The following is a 16,451-nucleotide window of genomic DNA, read 5'->3' as shown; positions in this document are numbered from 1 at the left end:
GTTTTGTAGCCAAACCTCCTTCAGGGCAGGGAAACAATCTGGCCCAGGCTGCCCTTTGTTTTCCCCTGGATGAGAAGAAGGAAGGAAAAGAGACTTGCAGCTAATGGAAATCAGCCACGGGACTGGCAGAGTCACCCTCTTAGGTCAGCTTCTATCAGCCTAAATCCCAGGTGCTCTGCCAACCCACACAGACACTGCCTCAGGCACTCGCTGGCCATTATCTCCACAAAGACTCCACTGAGACACTTCTCTTGATAACTGATGCTGTGCTGTGTGTAACACCTAAGAAGATACAATGTGGCTCCTGTGATAAGGAAACAGAGCTGGCTCCCAGTGCAGAATCAAATAACCCATTTTCTTGACTTTCACCATATGCTCCTTTGTCCCCCCAAAAGCAGGTATTGATGTTTGATAAGTGCATAATTTTGGAGATCTATTCAGAAGATTGTGTTTCATGTGGATCTAAAACTAGGATAGCACTGAATTTGAAAAGAAGTCAGGTATGTCAGGCAAACTCTATGACAGAGAGGCACTGCAGGTGTGTGTTCCGTTAAGAGTATGCTTTCAGTCCTTCCAGAACTGCCTAGAGCTTTCTCACCAGCTAAGCCTGTCAGCGGAGTGCTGATTACCCTGGCACAAAAGGAAAAGAAAGTGAATGTATTTCTTCTCAGAAATGCTGTAATTAGATTCTGACATTTTATTTATCTCAACTGTTAAGCTTATCTTGCTTCAATATGATAAAACCATCAGCTCTACCAAATCTCCAAGCTTAATCCACTGTCAGGTAGAGGAGGTTCTGCAGTATAGTTAATTGTTCTGTGTCAGATCATCTCCCTTTCCTCTCAGTACGACTCCCTGAGTGAACAACAACACAAAACCAACACAAATCAACAACTTGCCCCAGGATTAAGGTGTAATCAATGACAAGACCAACTGGGAGTGAAAGGTCATTAATTTGGTGCAGGGGTATCTCACTCTGTCACAGGGCTTGTTGATCCAGAGAGGTTTGAAGCCCCAGGGCATCACTACAAGGTCAGCTGCCTCCTGGCCTCTCTCCTATTCTAACAACCCAAAGGCATTTGCCACTTGCCCCCTGTTAGCTATTCAGCTGGTCAGAGTTGTAAAGGATAAGAGCTCAGTTGAAAAGCGCATGTATCTATTTGTTGAACAAGAAGCCATTCCTTGTTGCCTAGTATTTTTCTGGAGTAAGGCAAATGCTGTTCAGAATATAACAGTGCTTTGAGGGGGGAAGGGGAAGTAAATACATATGTATATACATATATATATACATATATATATGTGTGTGTGTGTGTATATATATATATATATATATGTATATATATATATATATGAAATTAAAATTGTGTTTACTTATTTCCTTAGGTGTGGATAGAAAGATCTACCATAAGGCAGATGGGATTCTCGAAGAGAGATAAGCAGTGAAATGATTAAAGCTTATGAACTAACATGCCTGTATGTGTGTGGGCTATTGTTTACTAATTGTGTGACACTGAACACACTGTAAAACTAAATTGAGAGGATGCAATAACGCATGTCTAGTACTGAGCATCATGCCTGACATATAGCGAGCAGTCAATAAAAGTTTTCATTATTGTTGTCACTATTACCATTATCACAAGCCTCGTGGCCATTATCATTAAACCAACGAGGTGCCGGGTTTAAGGACTCAAAGTCTAGTTGAGAAAATATACACCCGAGGAAAGTAAAGAAGCAACACTTATCTCACATTTTTATTATAGCCCTTATGATTGTATGACAGTTTGTCTATTTACATCAGATTTATCTTCTGCTGGGATCTGGCAGTGCTAGGTGGCTGCTTAAGTGCCTTATCCAATATAATTACATAAGACAGGTTATGTGCACGTACATTTCTCTCCAGCTTTAACTGTCCACAGATCTCCGTCCCCTATAAAATATAAACACCTGGACGACAAAGCTTATGTGCTGTTTATCTATGTCCTTATCCGCCTTCCCTTCTCTGGACAAGAACAATACAGGGCCTGGAGGAGTTAATCCATGCATCTATGTTGAATAAATAAATGAGAAATAGAATTATATGTTGATGACTATGCAGTAGAGATAAAACTGCAGTACTCACTGGTCTGTTCAAGAACAACTACTTACTGAGCACCATCTATGTGCTAAGTCCCACACTCAGGACTGTGGGTACCATGAGAATCTCTAAAAACTGGTCTGTGTCCCTGCCAACCCCCTGGTTTGAACACCACAGACCAAATACAGGCATCGGGAGTGGGTCAGAAATGCAAACTCTCCCAAAGCACACGTGGACAGTTCTAAATATTCTTCCTTCTCTTTCCCTTTTTTCCTTTTCTAATTGTATTTGCATTAAGGCATGTGCTCTATCAAAGTATTAAAATGAGAAGTTGTAACAGTATAGAATACCCACAGTAGTCACTTGCCCCATAAGACATGTATAACATAACATATATGGCAAATGACTATTGTGGGTGTATTAGAAAAGTAAATATGTGTGTGTATATGATATGTGTATGCATATGTACATATGTAGGTATACACATGTTTATGTATATGTGTATATACATATATATACATCCATATCGGAGGTGTCAAAAAATGTATACACATGACTTGTATTTATCTTTTGTTATTGGTATATATTATTACAATTTTAATACAGTTTTTTCCTTTCTTAAAATGTGTATACATTTTTTGGGCTCTCTCTCTCTCTCTCTGTCCAGATATATATATATATATCTTGTGTGTGTGTGTGTGTGTGTGTGTGTGTGTGTGTGTGTGTATAATATATATATCTCCTCCAGTGAAACTGATACTAAGATGAGAAGTCATTCTTGCCACACTTTCCAAGCTTAAGCTCCTGGAGGCATCTCCCTCAGAAGGGAGGCCTGATACCACTGGAATGTGATGTCATTTTGACTTCAATAACCCCCTCCCTTAAGATCAGCAAAGTACATTCCTCCTCTACTGGGGCATGAGTGACAATGCCCCATCAGAAAGAAGTGGCCTGCGGACCATGAGCTTCAGCGGTTGGGACAAGCCGCTCCTCATGGCCCCCAGCACACCCTTCCCATGCTCAGGATTAAAGTGAGAGGCACTAAAAGCCTGTCCCACTGAGACAGGATTGCGTATCTTCTAATTTTCTAATAGGCCGACTGCACTTTACATGGCAGGCGCAGTGCAGAATAAAAGGTGGCTTTTACTTTCATATATGTGCATACATTAGAGAAATCTATCAACGAAGCATAAGCTTCCTCAGACTCACTGCGATTCTGATGAACAGGGACCGAATTTAAACAATACAGCAGGTGTCAGGCCCTTAATGCATTAAAGAACTGTACTTTTTGAGGTCCCTACCAAATTTCCTACACTTTAATTCAGTTACAAAGTTTTCTTGTGATATAACTCTGCAGACTTGACCTCTTAGTTGGGGGAGGAGTTCAATAACTTAAATGTCTGAGAACAAATAAAAGGATCGATCCTTTCTCTAGGTCTGCTAGGGCTCTCCTAAAGCACAGAACAATTTATTTGGGACTTCCTGTACATAGTGTCAAGCCTAATGAAAACCAGACATCAGGTAAAAAAGAAATTTCATGAACAATCGCTTCGTAAGGTATGGTAGATTCCTGCCGTGGTATATATTCCTTCCATGATCCTTCTCTTGCATGGCAATGGCATCCCTCTGTAAGGGCAGGCCCTGCAACCAAATTGCTACTGTGTAAATCAACCATCCCTTCCCACTCAACACTGACTGTATCAGGGACGGAAACTTACACAAATGGGGTGACTAGTCTTTCTCGCTAGACCTTAGTGCTGAGAGCTGGTGGTCAGCCTCTCCTAGTCATGTGAACTGACAGGTGATGGAATCCTCATTGATCTGATGCAGTGGACACCCACTAGGTGTTGTCTGTTCAAAGACTACTCCCTTTTCTGTCATTAGTATAGCCACACCCACTTAGTCATGCATGCTTGTGTGTGTGTGTGTGTGTGTGTGTGTGTGTGTGTGTGTGTGATAGAGGTAGCTGATCAGAAGTGATATTCAACACAGTTAGCCATTGTTATGACGAGGGCACTGACGAATCAGAATAGACTCTGGGCTTGACACCAAGCCAATAACTACTGAATATTATCTCTGGGGTTGTCTTCATCCTTTCCCAAGATTATCACGTGATCTTAGCCTGACCAATCAGAGATAGTGCTCTCCTGGGCTTCAGAAATTGGTTCAGGTATGGGCACATGGCACAGGCTGGTGGAGAAGAGCCTATAAGGAGATCAATAAAACAGATTTTTTAAAATGAAAAGAACAGATTAAAAAGTCTCCAAGAAAAAAAAGGAGGAGACAATAGTTTCTTGGGTTTCTAAGGACTTTCTTTTGTACTGGTATCCAAAGATATAACGTGCCCCTAAAAAATGTGTACCATTCATTTGAAAAAGTACTTATTACACTGTCTATGTATATATGTGTGAGGCGACATAGGATGAAGCACAGAGGTAAAGGCATGCATATAACTGTGTTTGCACACCTGTGTGTGCTAGCGAGCTGCAGGACAGAGTGTTGCATGGGAGCTTGCCTGGGTCCTGCAGACCTAGAGGTGGTGTTGATCCCCTCTGCAAAGATATCCCCATTCTCTCCTTTCTGCTCCACTAAGCTCACAGATCTGTGAGAACTGTGAGAACCCAAACGCCTAAAGACAAACTAATGAACAGTTTAGCGAAAAGATCTTTGACCAAAAGAAAGAGTCTATAAAGAAGCAAGGATCTGGCCTGCCTGGAGACCAACCCCGACCGTGGCTATGGGAAATAGAGAGCAAACAGAGGAAGAAGGCTATGCTAACCAGAAACCTCCTCACCAGGAAAGACGGGGTAGGGGAGAGCAGTTGTGGGCATCATGATTAAAGAACAATAATCATTAGCTCAATTGATCTACATACCTCCAAAGTGAGCTCTCAGTGATGCTCCCAAGGTTATAGTCATAGAGCTTTGTCAAAATGAGAATCACCTGAAGGCAAAAGAAGAAATCATGGTTAGTCTCAAACAATTACAATCTCATAGAGCTGAAATGGCCCAAGGGAGGGTTTAGGATTACTTTAATGGGTGCTTAACATAATTGAATGAATTGTTACAGCGTTCACTTACACTGACTGGGGAAGGGTTTACCCGTGCCTTCCATTAAACAGCTCAAGCCTGATCCCTTCCCCAAAGGTCTCTTTCTCGCCCCCACAGCAAGAATTACCTGTCAGTCGAGGCATTTCTTACCCTGGTGGGCTTAACACTTTCAGGGAAGATGCGCAGTGCTGTCAAATATGCACCCTGCAAGGTAACCCCTGAGCACATGGTTGGGAGAGAGGAAGGTCAATGATGCAGTCTCCAGCCCTGGAAGCTGTACCACACTGGGGAAGTGACTTAGCTTGTCTGAAACTCAATATGCTATCTCCCAGAAAGGGTTGCGGTGAGGGGTGAAATTAGGTTATAAATGCAAATTATCCTTGTTTAGCATGGGGTTCTTAACTGTTAGTTCCTTCCCTTTCTTTTCCTCTGCAGGCTTGGCTTTATCAGTTTCTTCTGATTTCCCAATTTGTGGGGAAGCTATTGGATGGGAGAAGTCACAAGGGCTAAGCAACAGCATTTTAAGAGGCACAAATTCATGTTTTATGGGGTCCTAAAACTTAGAGAATTTGAGAGCCCTCCATAGAAACAGGATATAAGATTATGATTTCAAACTTAGGACAGGTCCTGGAAAGGGACCTATGCAATTGAGAGACACCGAAACGTAAGCTTCGTTAATGTCACTGTATATCCTTCTTTGATTTTAACCTATTGCTACTTTCACCCTCACTCAGAGGAACCCAAACTATCCGGTGCATTATTTTCAGACTTCAACAAACACTTAGGAAGCATTTATTAGGAGCCCAGGATTTTGCCTGATGCCAGAGAAGAACATAAATACAGAGGAAGCCTAGGAGTCTGTGGTCCAGTTAGGACAGGATGTGCTCACTCAAGAAAATTAAGCGGATGGAGAGCTGATGAACCCCTTCCCACTGAAACTCATCGTGGCAACTTGAAAAGGCGGGTTCTTTTGGTCTCTGCAGTGATGACCAGGGTCCACCTGGTTATGTGAAGTACATGAACACCAGGACACTTGGGAAGATTCAACAGAGCAGTGTGCTCCTAACCAGTGATGTCCTTCCCCCTTACTTGTTTTTCTTACATAAGGAAAAGAACCTAACAGGGCTGCTCCATTCTCTGTGTCGGTTCATAGTTCTCTCCTGATACTCATAACCTAGAACATTTGGCCCAGTCCTGCTGTTTCCAACTCAGCAGAAAAATGTTGACATCGATTTCCAGGATTTTGTATGAGGGCCAAGGGGTAAGTTCTAGCCACAGTGAGCACAGAACATTCTAACCTTGAATTCCAAGGCAGCAAGCTGCCAAGGAGTGCTGAGTCCTTCCAAGTTCCACTCTGCTAGCACAGGGCTTGATTTACTGAAGGCACAAGCATCAATGAGCGGATTCTGAACACGTCTTTCACAGCAAGCAAACTGAAACTCCACAACCTTAGGTGTCTTCCAAGTTCAAGGGAATGTAGAACAATGGTAACCCAACGATGGGCAGAGCTCTGGGAACCTGTGCTCTAAGGCCATCCCTCTCCTCCTAAATATGGCACAGGCTTCCTTCAAGGATGGGTTCAAAACTTGTGTCTTTAGCAAAATGTGAGCATGTGTGAGGTGCTGGGCACCCTGAGGGCACATCAGATGGCATACCTATGGTGGGGGCATATGCTTAACAGATCCGTGCACCAATTAAGTCACTCTAAGTGCTAAATTTCAATCACCGCCGTCCCAGGAACACTGATCAGTGGCAGCAGGGTGGCTGTTTGTTTGAAGACACAGAGTGATGTTGCTGCTCCATCTCGGTGCGATTTTTCCAAATAGGCCTATAAATCCCCCACCGAGAAAATGGGACTAGTGTGGGCATAAAGCATTTCTAGGTAGTTGCTCTCTTGATACAATACGGCAGCAAACTAAATAATGAAGTTCAGCTGGTCATAGGTTGGGTCTCCAGCCATCTGATGAGGGAATTCGGAGGAACGCCAGAGAAGGAACCTTTCAACCCAGCCTGTAATACGGTGGAGCCCCTCACGCACACGCACGGCGATTGTTTAAGCAGTTTACGGGCAGTCTGGCAGTGAGGTAGAAATCCATACCCTGACTCTTCTTGCTGGGCTAGTAAAATGAAAACGCCAGTGATATACTCAGGCACTTTATCAATACTGCACCACAAGGGGAGTCCTTTATGGCATTTTAAGGCATAGCCACTTGAATCAATCTAATCTGTTTTCAGAATGATCACAGCAACAAAGAAGGGGAAACGACTAACTTTTAGTTGTTTTCAATCGATTATTTGAAATCTCTCTTCCCCTCTATTTTCCCTTTATTGTCTATGAGTGTTATTTAGCAGCTTACTCCTGGATAGTGATGCGTCATTATATTAGATCCGCTTTGTTGTTGTTTGTTTGATTTTCTGTTCTGGTTAATTAGCAATACTATTTAACAGAATTAGCACCTGTTAAAGTGGCCGTAGCCAAAACCACCACCATGAGATGAGAAAAAGGGGAAAATGCAATTGCCTACCTATTTTGGTCCTGTTGTCTACCATATTTGTTTATTTTTCAAAATTAAAAAAAAATCAATGGAACTTGTTAATCAAGTGAAATATTATATGTACTTAAACATAAAAATGGTAATCTATTTTATTCATTCAGTAAACAATTTTGATGTGTAAAGTTAATTCTATGAGTCCAAGTGCATAGCATGTAATTATAAATCCAATCAATGAGAGCACGCTGTTTGGCTGAACACACATAGATACAACACAGAACATCCATCAGCATCTCATTTCTTTCTAATCTTGTTTTCACTATATGGTACCAAAATATCCCTGGTTCAAAACAGTAAGTGTTGACTGTATGGTAACAGCTTTTTGGGTTACTTTCTAAATCTTAGGATACTTTCTTTAAATAGCTATAATCCAAATAGCTATGGCTTGACAACTTCTACTTACATTGTGCCAGACTTCAGGACGCAGTTATTTCTGAACTTTCCACATGGCATGTCTAAGTAGCCCCCAATCAGTCTAGAAGCCACTGTCACCACATGCCACCTGTTCTTTGTTTTACTCTGGCTCTTTCCTGCCATACCCATTGCTTACAAAGCATCTGGGGGGGAGGGGAATATTACTTTGTCTATACCTTTAAAGAACATGCTCATCCACCACGCTGCTATTCTCATAACATCCCTTAAAGGGTGTGCGAGCCAGAAACAGTGTACAGGGATGAGGGAGGGTCTTAAAGGAAGTGATTATAGGTGTTCTTCCCAGTGCCAAATCCACTTTCCATCACCTGAGCTCACCAAACTATTATCCCTTTCCCAAGGTCTTCCAAAAGCTCCTGCTGAATAATTCTAACAACTCCAGCCTCTCACTCCTCAACTCTGCCCAGGTGTTTAGAAACAGTCACCAAAGAAAATGTGGCATTACATTTAATAGACAATGGAATATTATTCAGCTATAAAAAAGATGGAAATCTTGCCACTTACAACAAGATGGGTGAAGCTGGAGGGCATTTTACTAGTGCAATAAGCCAGATAGAGAAAGACAAATACTGTAACGTATCACTTATATGTGGAATCTTAAACAAAAACCAAAAAGCGATTTTGTTGAAACACAACAGAATAGTGGTTGCTAGGGGCTGGAGGAAGGGTAAGTGGAAAGATGTAAGTCAAAGGGTGCAAACTTTCAATCATAAAAATAATAAATTCTGAGAATCTAATGTACAGCAACGTGACTATAGCTAACAATACAATACTGTCTACTTGAAAGGTACTGAGAGTAGATGTTAAGCATACTCAACCAAATAACAGACACAAGCAAGCAAAAACCCCAAAACCACCACCAAAACCAAAAAGAAATAGTTAGCTATGTGAGGTGACCGATATGTTAATTATCTTGATCTTGGCACTCATCCACAATGTGTGTGTACACACACACACACACACACACATATATATATATATAAAATCACGTTGTACACTTTAAAATATATACATTATATTTGTCAATTATTTCTTAATAAGACTGAAAAAAGAGAAAGCAAAGAAACCATTACAGAGAACCCTGAGGGAGAAATGCCAATCCACTCTTCCTGTCTTCTAACCACAACTTCTTTCTGGACTCGGTTACAAAACAAAAGGATTCATAGAGATAAACAGAGACACTAGTCTGTCGATGACTAACAAGAGTGTTCTGGTGTAAAACTACAAAAGCCAGTCAAAAATGTTCCATTGTATCAAAAGGCAGGCCAAGCCTTATTTCCAGGTCTGTGTTGGAATGAATTAACATGGCAGCAGACTAAGTTCATACCTCGCAGTCTCCATTATGACAAGTAGTTAGACATGTGACAGGTTTGAATGTGGCAGCATGTTCTTTTAATATAAAAATATAATTTAGAAACAAACTCCAAACATTTAAGGAAGCCCTAAAACACCTTCCTATTACTCTGATTCTACACAGTATACTTTTGAAAACATCTGTATTAATTACTAGACTGTAGAGAACCGAAATGTCTTCCATATTTCTCAAGTAACAGCACAGGAATTCTTTCATTTTCATAAGGAAAAAACAGTGTCTTGACCCTTTTCATGATAACTTAAAGCATGCACCCCAGAGGAAGGGGGGCAGCATGGAAGATTGGGAGGTCAATGTATCTCCCACTCCCTTCACCCCTTAAGGAAAGGAATGCACATGCTTCCCTGTGAAGGGTCTCTCCTAATTCTTTTGCTTAGGAGTAGCAATTTGGTTGGAAGCAAAGGGTTAATGAGAATCTTCGTTGAAGAAGCTGTTTGCCCAGCAAATGGACTATCCTTAAACTATGAATTTAGGGTAGTCTGGGAGAAGGAATGGACATTTAGGGAGATTTGAGTTCCACCAGGACACTTGGTCTGGCTCCTGCTTATCTCACCTTCATTTAAGGGAAATCTTAGAAAAGTAGGGCATGTTTCCTCTTTTTTCATTTTTTCAATTGTTGGTGATTTGCAGTCTTTTTTTCCCCACTCTCTGTGTCCAATTGTGGAAGCAGAATCTAATCTCAGGGAAACAAAAGAGTGGCCTTGGGCTTCTTGGCAATGGACACTCGGCTACAAGATCCTAACGTCTCTTTCATTCCTAACGGCCTGTAGTTCCAAATCCTGAATAATGAAGAGGGTGAAAGGAGTCTTAGTCTATAAAACAAGACATTTCCTTTTGTATTGCTCTCAGTCATTAGTGATTCAGGGCTGGCTGGGGCGGCTGTTTCTGTCCTTGTAACGCATGGGAAGACTCCACAGAGCTCAACATGCTACCGTTCATAATTCCGCTCCCTGGGGTGGACTACAGCCTGGCATTAAAATGCCAGCAAGTAGGGGCAGGGGCCGAAGCTGGCTACCTCCACCCTTCGCCCACCAGCTTCCAGCAGGCCCTGGTGTTTCCTCATGGCCCAACCTTGAATGGCCGGCTCCCTGCTTACTGCAGCTTGCCAGAGTCCATTAGGCTGGACGTTTTTACGGATGTGGGTAGGAGGAACAGAGAATGATAAGGGGTCTGGAGAGATTTAGAACAACCTTTCAAGGGGATTGAAGAGCTAGATAAAACAAAATGGGGGGGGGGGCTTTCCAAGAGCCAGAAATTTGTTTTGTTCTCTTTGCACTCCAGATTTAAGGAAAAGAAGCAAACCCACAACAGTAGTTTTCCTAAAAATATGAATGTTCCAGATTGAGTCTTGGGCTCAGTAAGCATTTATTCAACTTTCCAACTTAAACAGAGGTTCTTATTCTTTTGAGGAGTCGTACAGTCTTTAAGAATCTGATCTAATAAAAGCTATGCACATAAAACAATGACTATAACTTTAATGATATCACTGATCTCCTGAATCCTAGGAGGGTCATGAATCCAAGAATAAGAGCATTCTATAATTCCCAGAAAATGAGAGCTTAGTTCAGAAGAAAGATTTTTCCGCTGTAAAATTCTACACACTTAATTCAATAAACATTTTCTAAGCCTTGTTAAGAAGCAGGGATAAAAAATCTCCCTGCTGTGAGGACTAGGTTGTGCTGTGAGGACACAAAAGGAGAACGAGATTTGGTACCGACCCTGGAAGCTCATGGTGGAGAGGCACAGTTGTACACAGACGGTTACAAAATCAGGTGAAAAAAAGGGATGCAACAGGAGATAAAGTGTTCATATCTTTTAGAGAGCAAGAAGGAACAGTATAATCAGGAATAGGTTCATATAAAAGGAGGCATTCAAGACAAATCCCAGAGGACATGTGTGATTGTGATGGAGATGAAAGACCACAGAGATGGTATTCGAAGGGAAGGAACTATGAGGATAGAGATGCATGGGTGTGAAAGCTCACAGAGCCGGTCAGAAGAGAGCAATTCCTCAGGTTTAGCTAAAGCTTAGGTTATGAGTAGGGACACACAGAATAGCAGAACAGAGAGATACAATCGGCTGTTTCGTGGAGGGCGTTATTAGGATGGCAGTACGCTCTGCTGAAAAAAACAGTCTTTGGGATCAGAAAACCAGAATTGAAGCTGTGGTTCAGCCACCATATCTGCTCGAATGCCTTTAGCAGCAAGAAACAATACAAACAGGAACTCAAACAATAAGGAATGTGCTATCTTATATAGTAGGAGGTACAGGGTTTATGTAGTCCCACGACTAGTTTAGCCAAACGATGCCATCAAGCACCCATGTGATGGCCATGTTTCCTGACAGTGTCAACAGTGGTGCTACCTGTTCTCGTGTCTGCACGGTGCTCATAACACTTCTTTGCAGCCTATGCAGACATAGCCACATCCAGCAAAGAAAAGAAGGGCCTCTAGTATATGTTTGTGTTTTGTTTGGTTTTGAGGTGAGAAAGAAAACTCTTTCCCAAAAGCCCTCCCAGCAAAATCTCTGTAATCTCAATGCCAGTCAGCCACATGCCCACATGTGGCGCTATGAAGACTGGAAAAAGGAAGAGCTGATATTTTCACTTGGCATTTTCTGTGGCAAGAGGTGGGCTCCACCAGCAAAAAACAAAAAAAAGGTGGGGAGTGGCTGCTGAGTCACAACTAGTAGTGTCTGCCATTGTGTGACCTCGAATAAGTCAAGTACTGAACAGACTTCTCTTTTTAAAAAAAGGGGGAGGGGAGATAATGTGATCTCTCTCCTTAGTCTTCTAGATTTGTGGGAAACAAATACAATAGGAAGTGGGAAAACTGTGTAAATGTCAAAGTACTAAGCAAATGTAAGTAGTTGCTATTATTAATAACATCTAGCATTTATTGGATGCCTACTCTGTATGCCAGACAAATTTCATTATTTCAAGTAATTATCACTTCTTTTTTCTGATGAGGAAATTGAGGCCCACAGAGACTTAAGTGACTCACATTATTCAGCTTGTGAGTGGTGGGCAAGTTTAGCACATTATATACAGACTCCTAACCACTGTGCCCCACTATCCCCATGGTGTACTGCCTATTGGGAGCGGGGCCGTTACTCGAGGAGACGCAGAACCAATGAGGGATCCTTACTTTCCGTTCATGTCAAAAGTACTGAAGACCTGGTATGCATCAGATGAGATCCTTCTTCTCTCTCTCTCTGCTTTCTTCCAGACATTCCTGAAACATTTCTTTTCCCTTATAACAGACAAACGTGATTTTTTAAAACTCTTTACTGACCTCAGACCAATGGCGTTTTTCATTATTTTTCTTTTTTTTTTTTCAGTTTTTAAACCTTGATGGAATCTTTCTTTAGGAGCTGGTCCTTCCATTGAACTCACTACCGCACTTGGCTATCCCCAGATCAAGGATTCCTGACAATGAATGTGCACACATCTACGTGCAGATTTCAACAGGGTGGTTTAATAGTATCATCGTTTTCGGGAGATTTAAGTGAATGTGTAATAGCGCTCCATTTGGGTCATCAAAGGGAAAAGAAATCAATAATTGCTAAACTGAATTAAGAAGCCCCTGAGGGGTGATGAAAAGTTGGTATGATGGCACATGCACACATAACCACACATGTGCATTTGAACTCATCAGACAGAGGTAACCCAGCACATGCAAACCCAATTTGAAATGAACAACCAGTAGAAAGAGTGGGATGAGTTTGGGGTGTGGAGCCAGCCAGAAAGCAGTTAGATTTTTGCCTCTGGCAAGTATGGAATTCCCAAATGACCTTCTTGTTTTGTAAGAGCCCACATATAATTCACTGTAATGTTTATTTATGTAATATCCTCTGCATGACCCTGAAACGGTGTGAGCTAAACAGCCACTGCATCGCCCCTGGAGAACTTACAAGACATCAGAGCCAATAGTGATGCAGACAGAAACAGGGGCACACAGAGAACCTAATCAAAGTTAGGCACAGAGCAAACTGTAGTGTCTGAAAGAGCCCTTGTGGAAAGTAGAACTTTTTTTTTAAAGTAAAATTTGCTGTGTCTTCCTTCTGACTCTGTTTCCCTATAGAGGTCATTTGCAGCTAAGATGTGAGGCCAAGGCCAGCACATGATCTGCGGAGCACTGTGCCTGGAGCTTCCTTGCTTACGAGAAAAACTGCACCTCTCACTCAAGGCAACTCAGGTCTCTTCCCCCGCAGTTTGCTGAAAGTCAAGTTCTTTCTGTTAGTAACAAGCAAAGACATACTTGTAATAAAGGGCTATTATACTCTAATCCTAGAGCCAGGTCATTATATTCAGCAAACAAATCCAAGCTCCTCAAATCCATTAGACTTAAGTTGCTTTTTGATGCAAATCTTGAAAATAGAACTTGCTCAGCTAGCCCTCAAGGTGAGGGATACAATCAACTCAAAAAAAAAAAAAAAAAAATTCTATTAATCTCACAATGCCAAACCAGACTAACGACACTTCAGTCCCATGCATCATTCTTTTTTGAATAATAAAAAAGAAGACAATTTCCAAAATGCATATCCATATCTACTGGATAATGTTGACCATTTCATAGTCTTCCTCCTCTATTTAAATCACTCTGCCCTAAATGATGCTCTATTTTAATCCTCTGCATTGTACCAGAGAAAGTACGGAGATGCTGAACTAAATGATTTTTTTTTCCCCCAGAAAAAAGCAAGATGTCAGCACCAATGTAATCCTAAAAGAGCACCATGATAAAATGATTATATAAAATATGTGGAAATGTATATTCAAGATAAGACCTCTATATACAGGGATAGTAAAACAGAAAAATTGAACAGACCTGGAGACCCAAAGCCAAAGCTGCAAGACATGAAAGCAACTGAGGGTGGGGAGTAGAGGCAGAGAAGCGGGCAAATTAATGGGTTGTTTGGAGAACTACAGTTCAAGGAAACCATGGAGAGTATCTCTCCAAGTACACTGTTTCACAGCTAAAGAAACAAGCTATACACCAGGTTCTCCTTAGTCCCCTCCATAGTGCTCACAAGGGAATGGAGATTATATCCAAACCATTCTCCTTCAAATCAGTCCCTATTCAAATTAGGTCACCTGATACTTAGTTATAGAAACACAGGCAACACAAAGAATTGTTAATTCAGAGTTGTAAAACAATAAAATACTTCTTGCCTTATTTTCTCTCTGGAAATCTAGAAAGCAAAGAGAGGAAATCTTCCATATGCTTAAGTAAAAGGGGTGCCATTCAAGTTTGATAGGAGAGAGAGAGGGATGTGAGGAATGGAGAAATTCCCTTTCAACTTCCCTGATGCACAGATCTGAGACAGGGAGCTCTCCAAGCTCTCCAATCACCATCGGTCTGAATTATAGACACTCTCTAAATATGAAGACTCTTCCTACGTGAGAACCCACACACAAAGTGAACACACCATCAAGCAGCAGACTGCGTGTGGATGATGAGGGGCCCCTCTGTTCACATGCTTCCTTATATGAAGCTTCAATACAAAGAAATGAAACAAGTCTTTCCCTTTCCACTTCTCCATCTTGGTTTTTATGCTGTTATTCATAGGTCTGAAGAGGTTAACACAATTTTTTTTAAATATTATTTTTCAAGGTTAACACACCATACTTGCAAGAAACTAATGAATAAAAATATGCATAGTATGGTGATCCAAGTGTCAGAATAAAAAAAAATGAAAAGAATGTGAATATATATGCGTGTGTGTGTGTGTGTATATATATATATATATATATATATATATATATATATATATATATATATATATGATACCCCAAATGGAACGACTAACAAAGCAACAAGAATAAAATACCAGAGATAGTCAATAAGCTAAATTCAAATATTTCCCTTTACTGTGGGAATGTCTTAAGGTGGACAGACCAGGGAGGAACAGAAACATTTAACTCTCTTGAAAAATAAACAATCACAACTGACTTCTCTATTAGTAGATCTTTTGTTTACCTAGTCTGATTGCTAAGGTTTGATGGTACACAATTTGCCTCAAAGAAAATTCAAAAGTTATTATAAAATAACTGGCTTAAAAGTGAAATTTAAATGACATCTTGAAATCCCCAAGTAAAAGGCATTAATAAAAATAAAGATTTCTGTTGGAGAAAAAACTCCTATCGCGGTTAAGTGATTCTTCTTTCCCCCTTATCATTTAATTGCAGAACCAAAAATGCTTCTACATGAGCTTAGTTCCAATCCTCTGCAATGGCATCTAGATGGCTGGTGGGTGGTTATAAAATAATTAGCATTCTGACACTCTTTAAAAAGAAAAACTTAACACAAAATTGGAATGGACTGGAAAGATCATCTAACTCCAACCACCTCATTTGACAGATTGTGCAGGTTACACTTTTAGAAGAATCAATTTTTGAATAAGAAGCTTAGGAGAGTAAAGAATGATCGTAATAAACCTTGTGCTCATTTGGTGCATGAAGCAGGAGTTCCTAGAAGAAAGCATGGGATTGACCAGTCCTGAGATGCAAGAGTTGGAAGAGGTAGACTGAGTACCGGATCGAGTAGGATCAGGCATACACCCAGGTTTTGTGAGGGTGAGAATTACACAATTTGGGGGTTTCTCTTTAAGAAAAACCACACAAAAATATGAACAAAATGAGGTTCGAAAGTGAATAGTTATTAGAATGCAAAATTAGATCATAATAAATTACCAAGGCCTTAAAGATACACACACTTTTCTTCTGAGATACCTCCAGGCACTTTGGTATGACATAATAGAAATGCTGTCTGATTGCAACCTGGCTTCCTCTCCTCACCTGGAACAATCTATAACTTCCCCAAACTCCCAGACATCACAGGAGCCCACGCCTATGAAGGCTCTGAAACTTAAGGTTCATTAGCTTCACTGTAAATCCACCTTGGTGTGGGATTTCATATTACACGCTCATTAAACCTTCCAAATAGACAAATCCATTTCAACAGATCTAGGCT

At 41.0% G+C, this 16,451-nt stretch overlaps 1 protein-coding gene across 7 annotated transcripts in view; it reads right to left on the bottom strand.

Moving 5' to 3' along the window:
• SORCS1 (sortilin related VPS10 domain containing receptor 1) overlaps positions 1-16,451 on the bottom strand; it is a 458,014-nt gene that overhangs the window by 288,520 nt on the left and 153,043 nt on the right. For all 7 annotated transcript variants that reach the window (XM_019725092.3, XM_019725090.3, XM_019725087.3 and 4 more), the window contains exon 2: positions 4,950-5,017. In XM_019725092.3, coding sequence (XP_019580651.3) covers positions 4,950-5,017 — 68 coding nt within the window. The remainder of the gene's footprint in view (positions 1-4,949; positions 5,018-16,451) is intronic.

Source organism: Rhinolophus sinicus, chromosome 15 (assembly GCF_057876585.1).
Source record: "Rhinolophus sinicus isolate RSI-liver-muscle chromosome 15, RSI-T2T, whole genome shotgun sequence".
NCBI lineage: Eukaryota > Metazoa > Chordata > Mammalia > Chiroptera > Rhinolophidae > Rhinolophus > Rhinolophus sinicus.
Note: the sequence above shows the minus strand (reverse complement) of the source record. Positions and strands in the feature narration are given on the sequence as shown.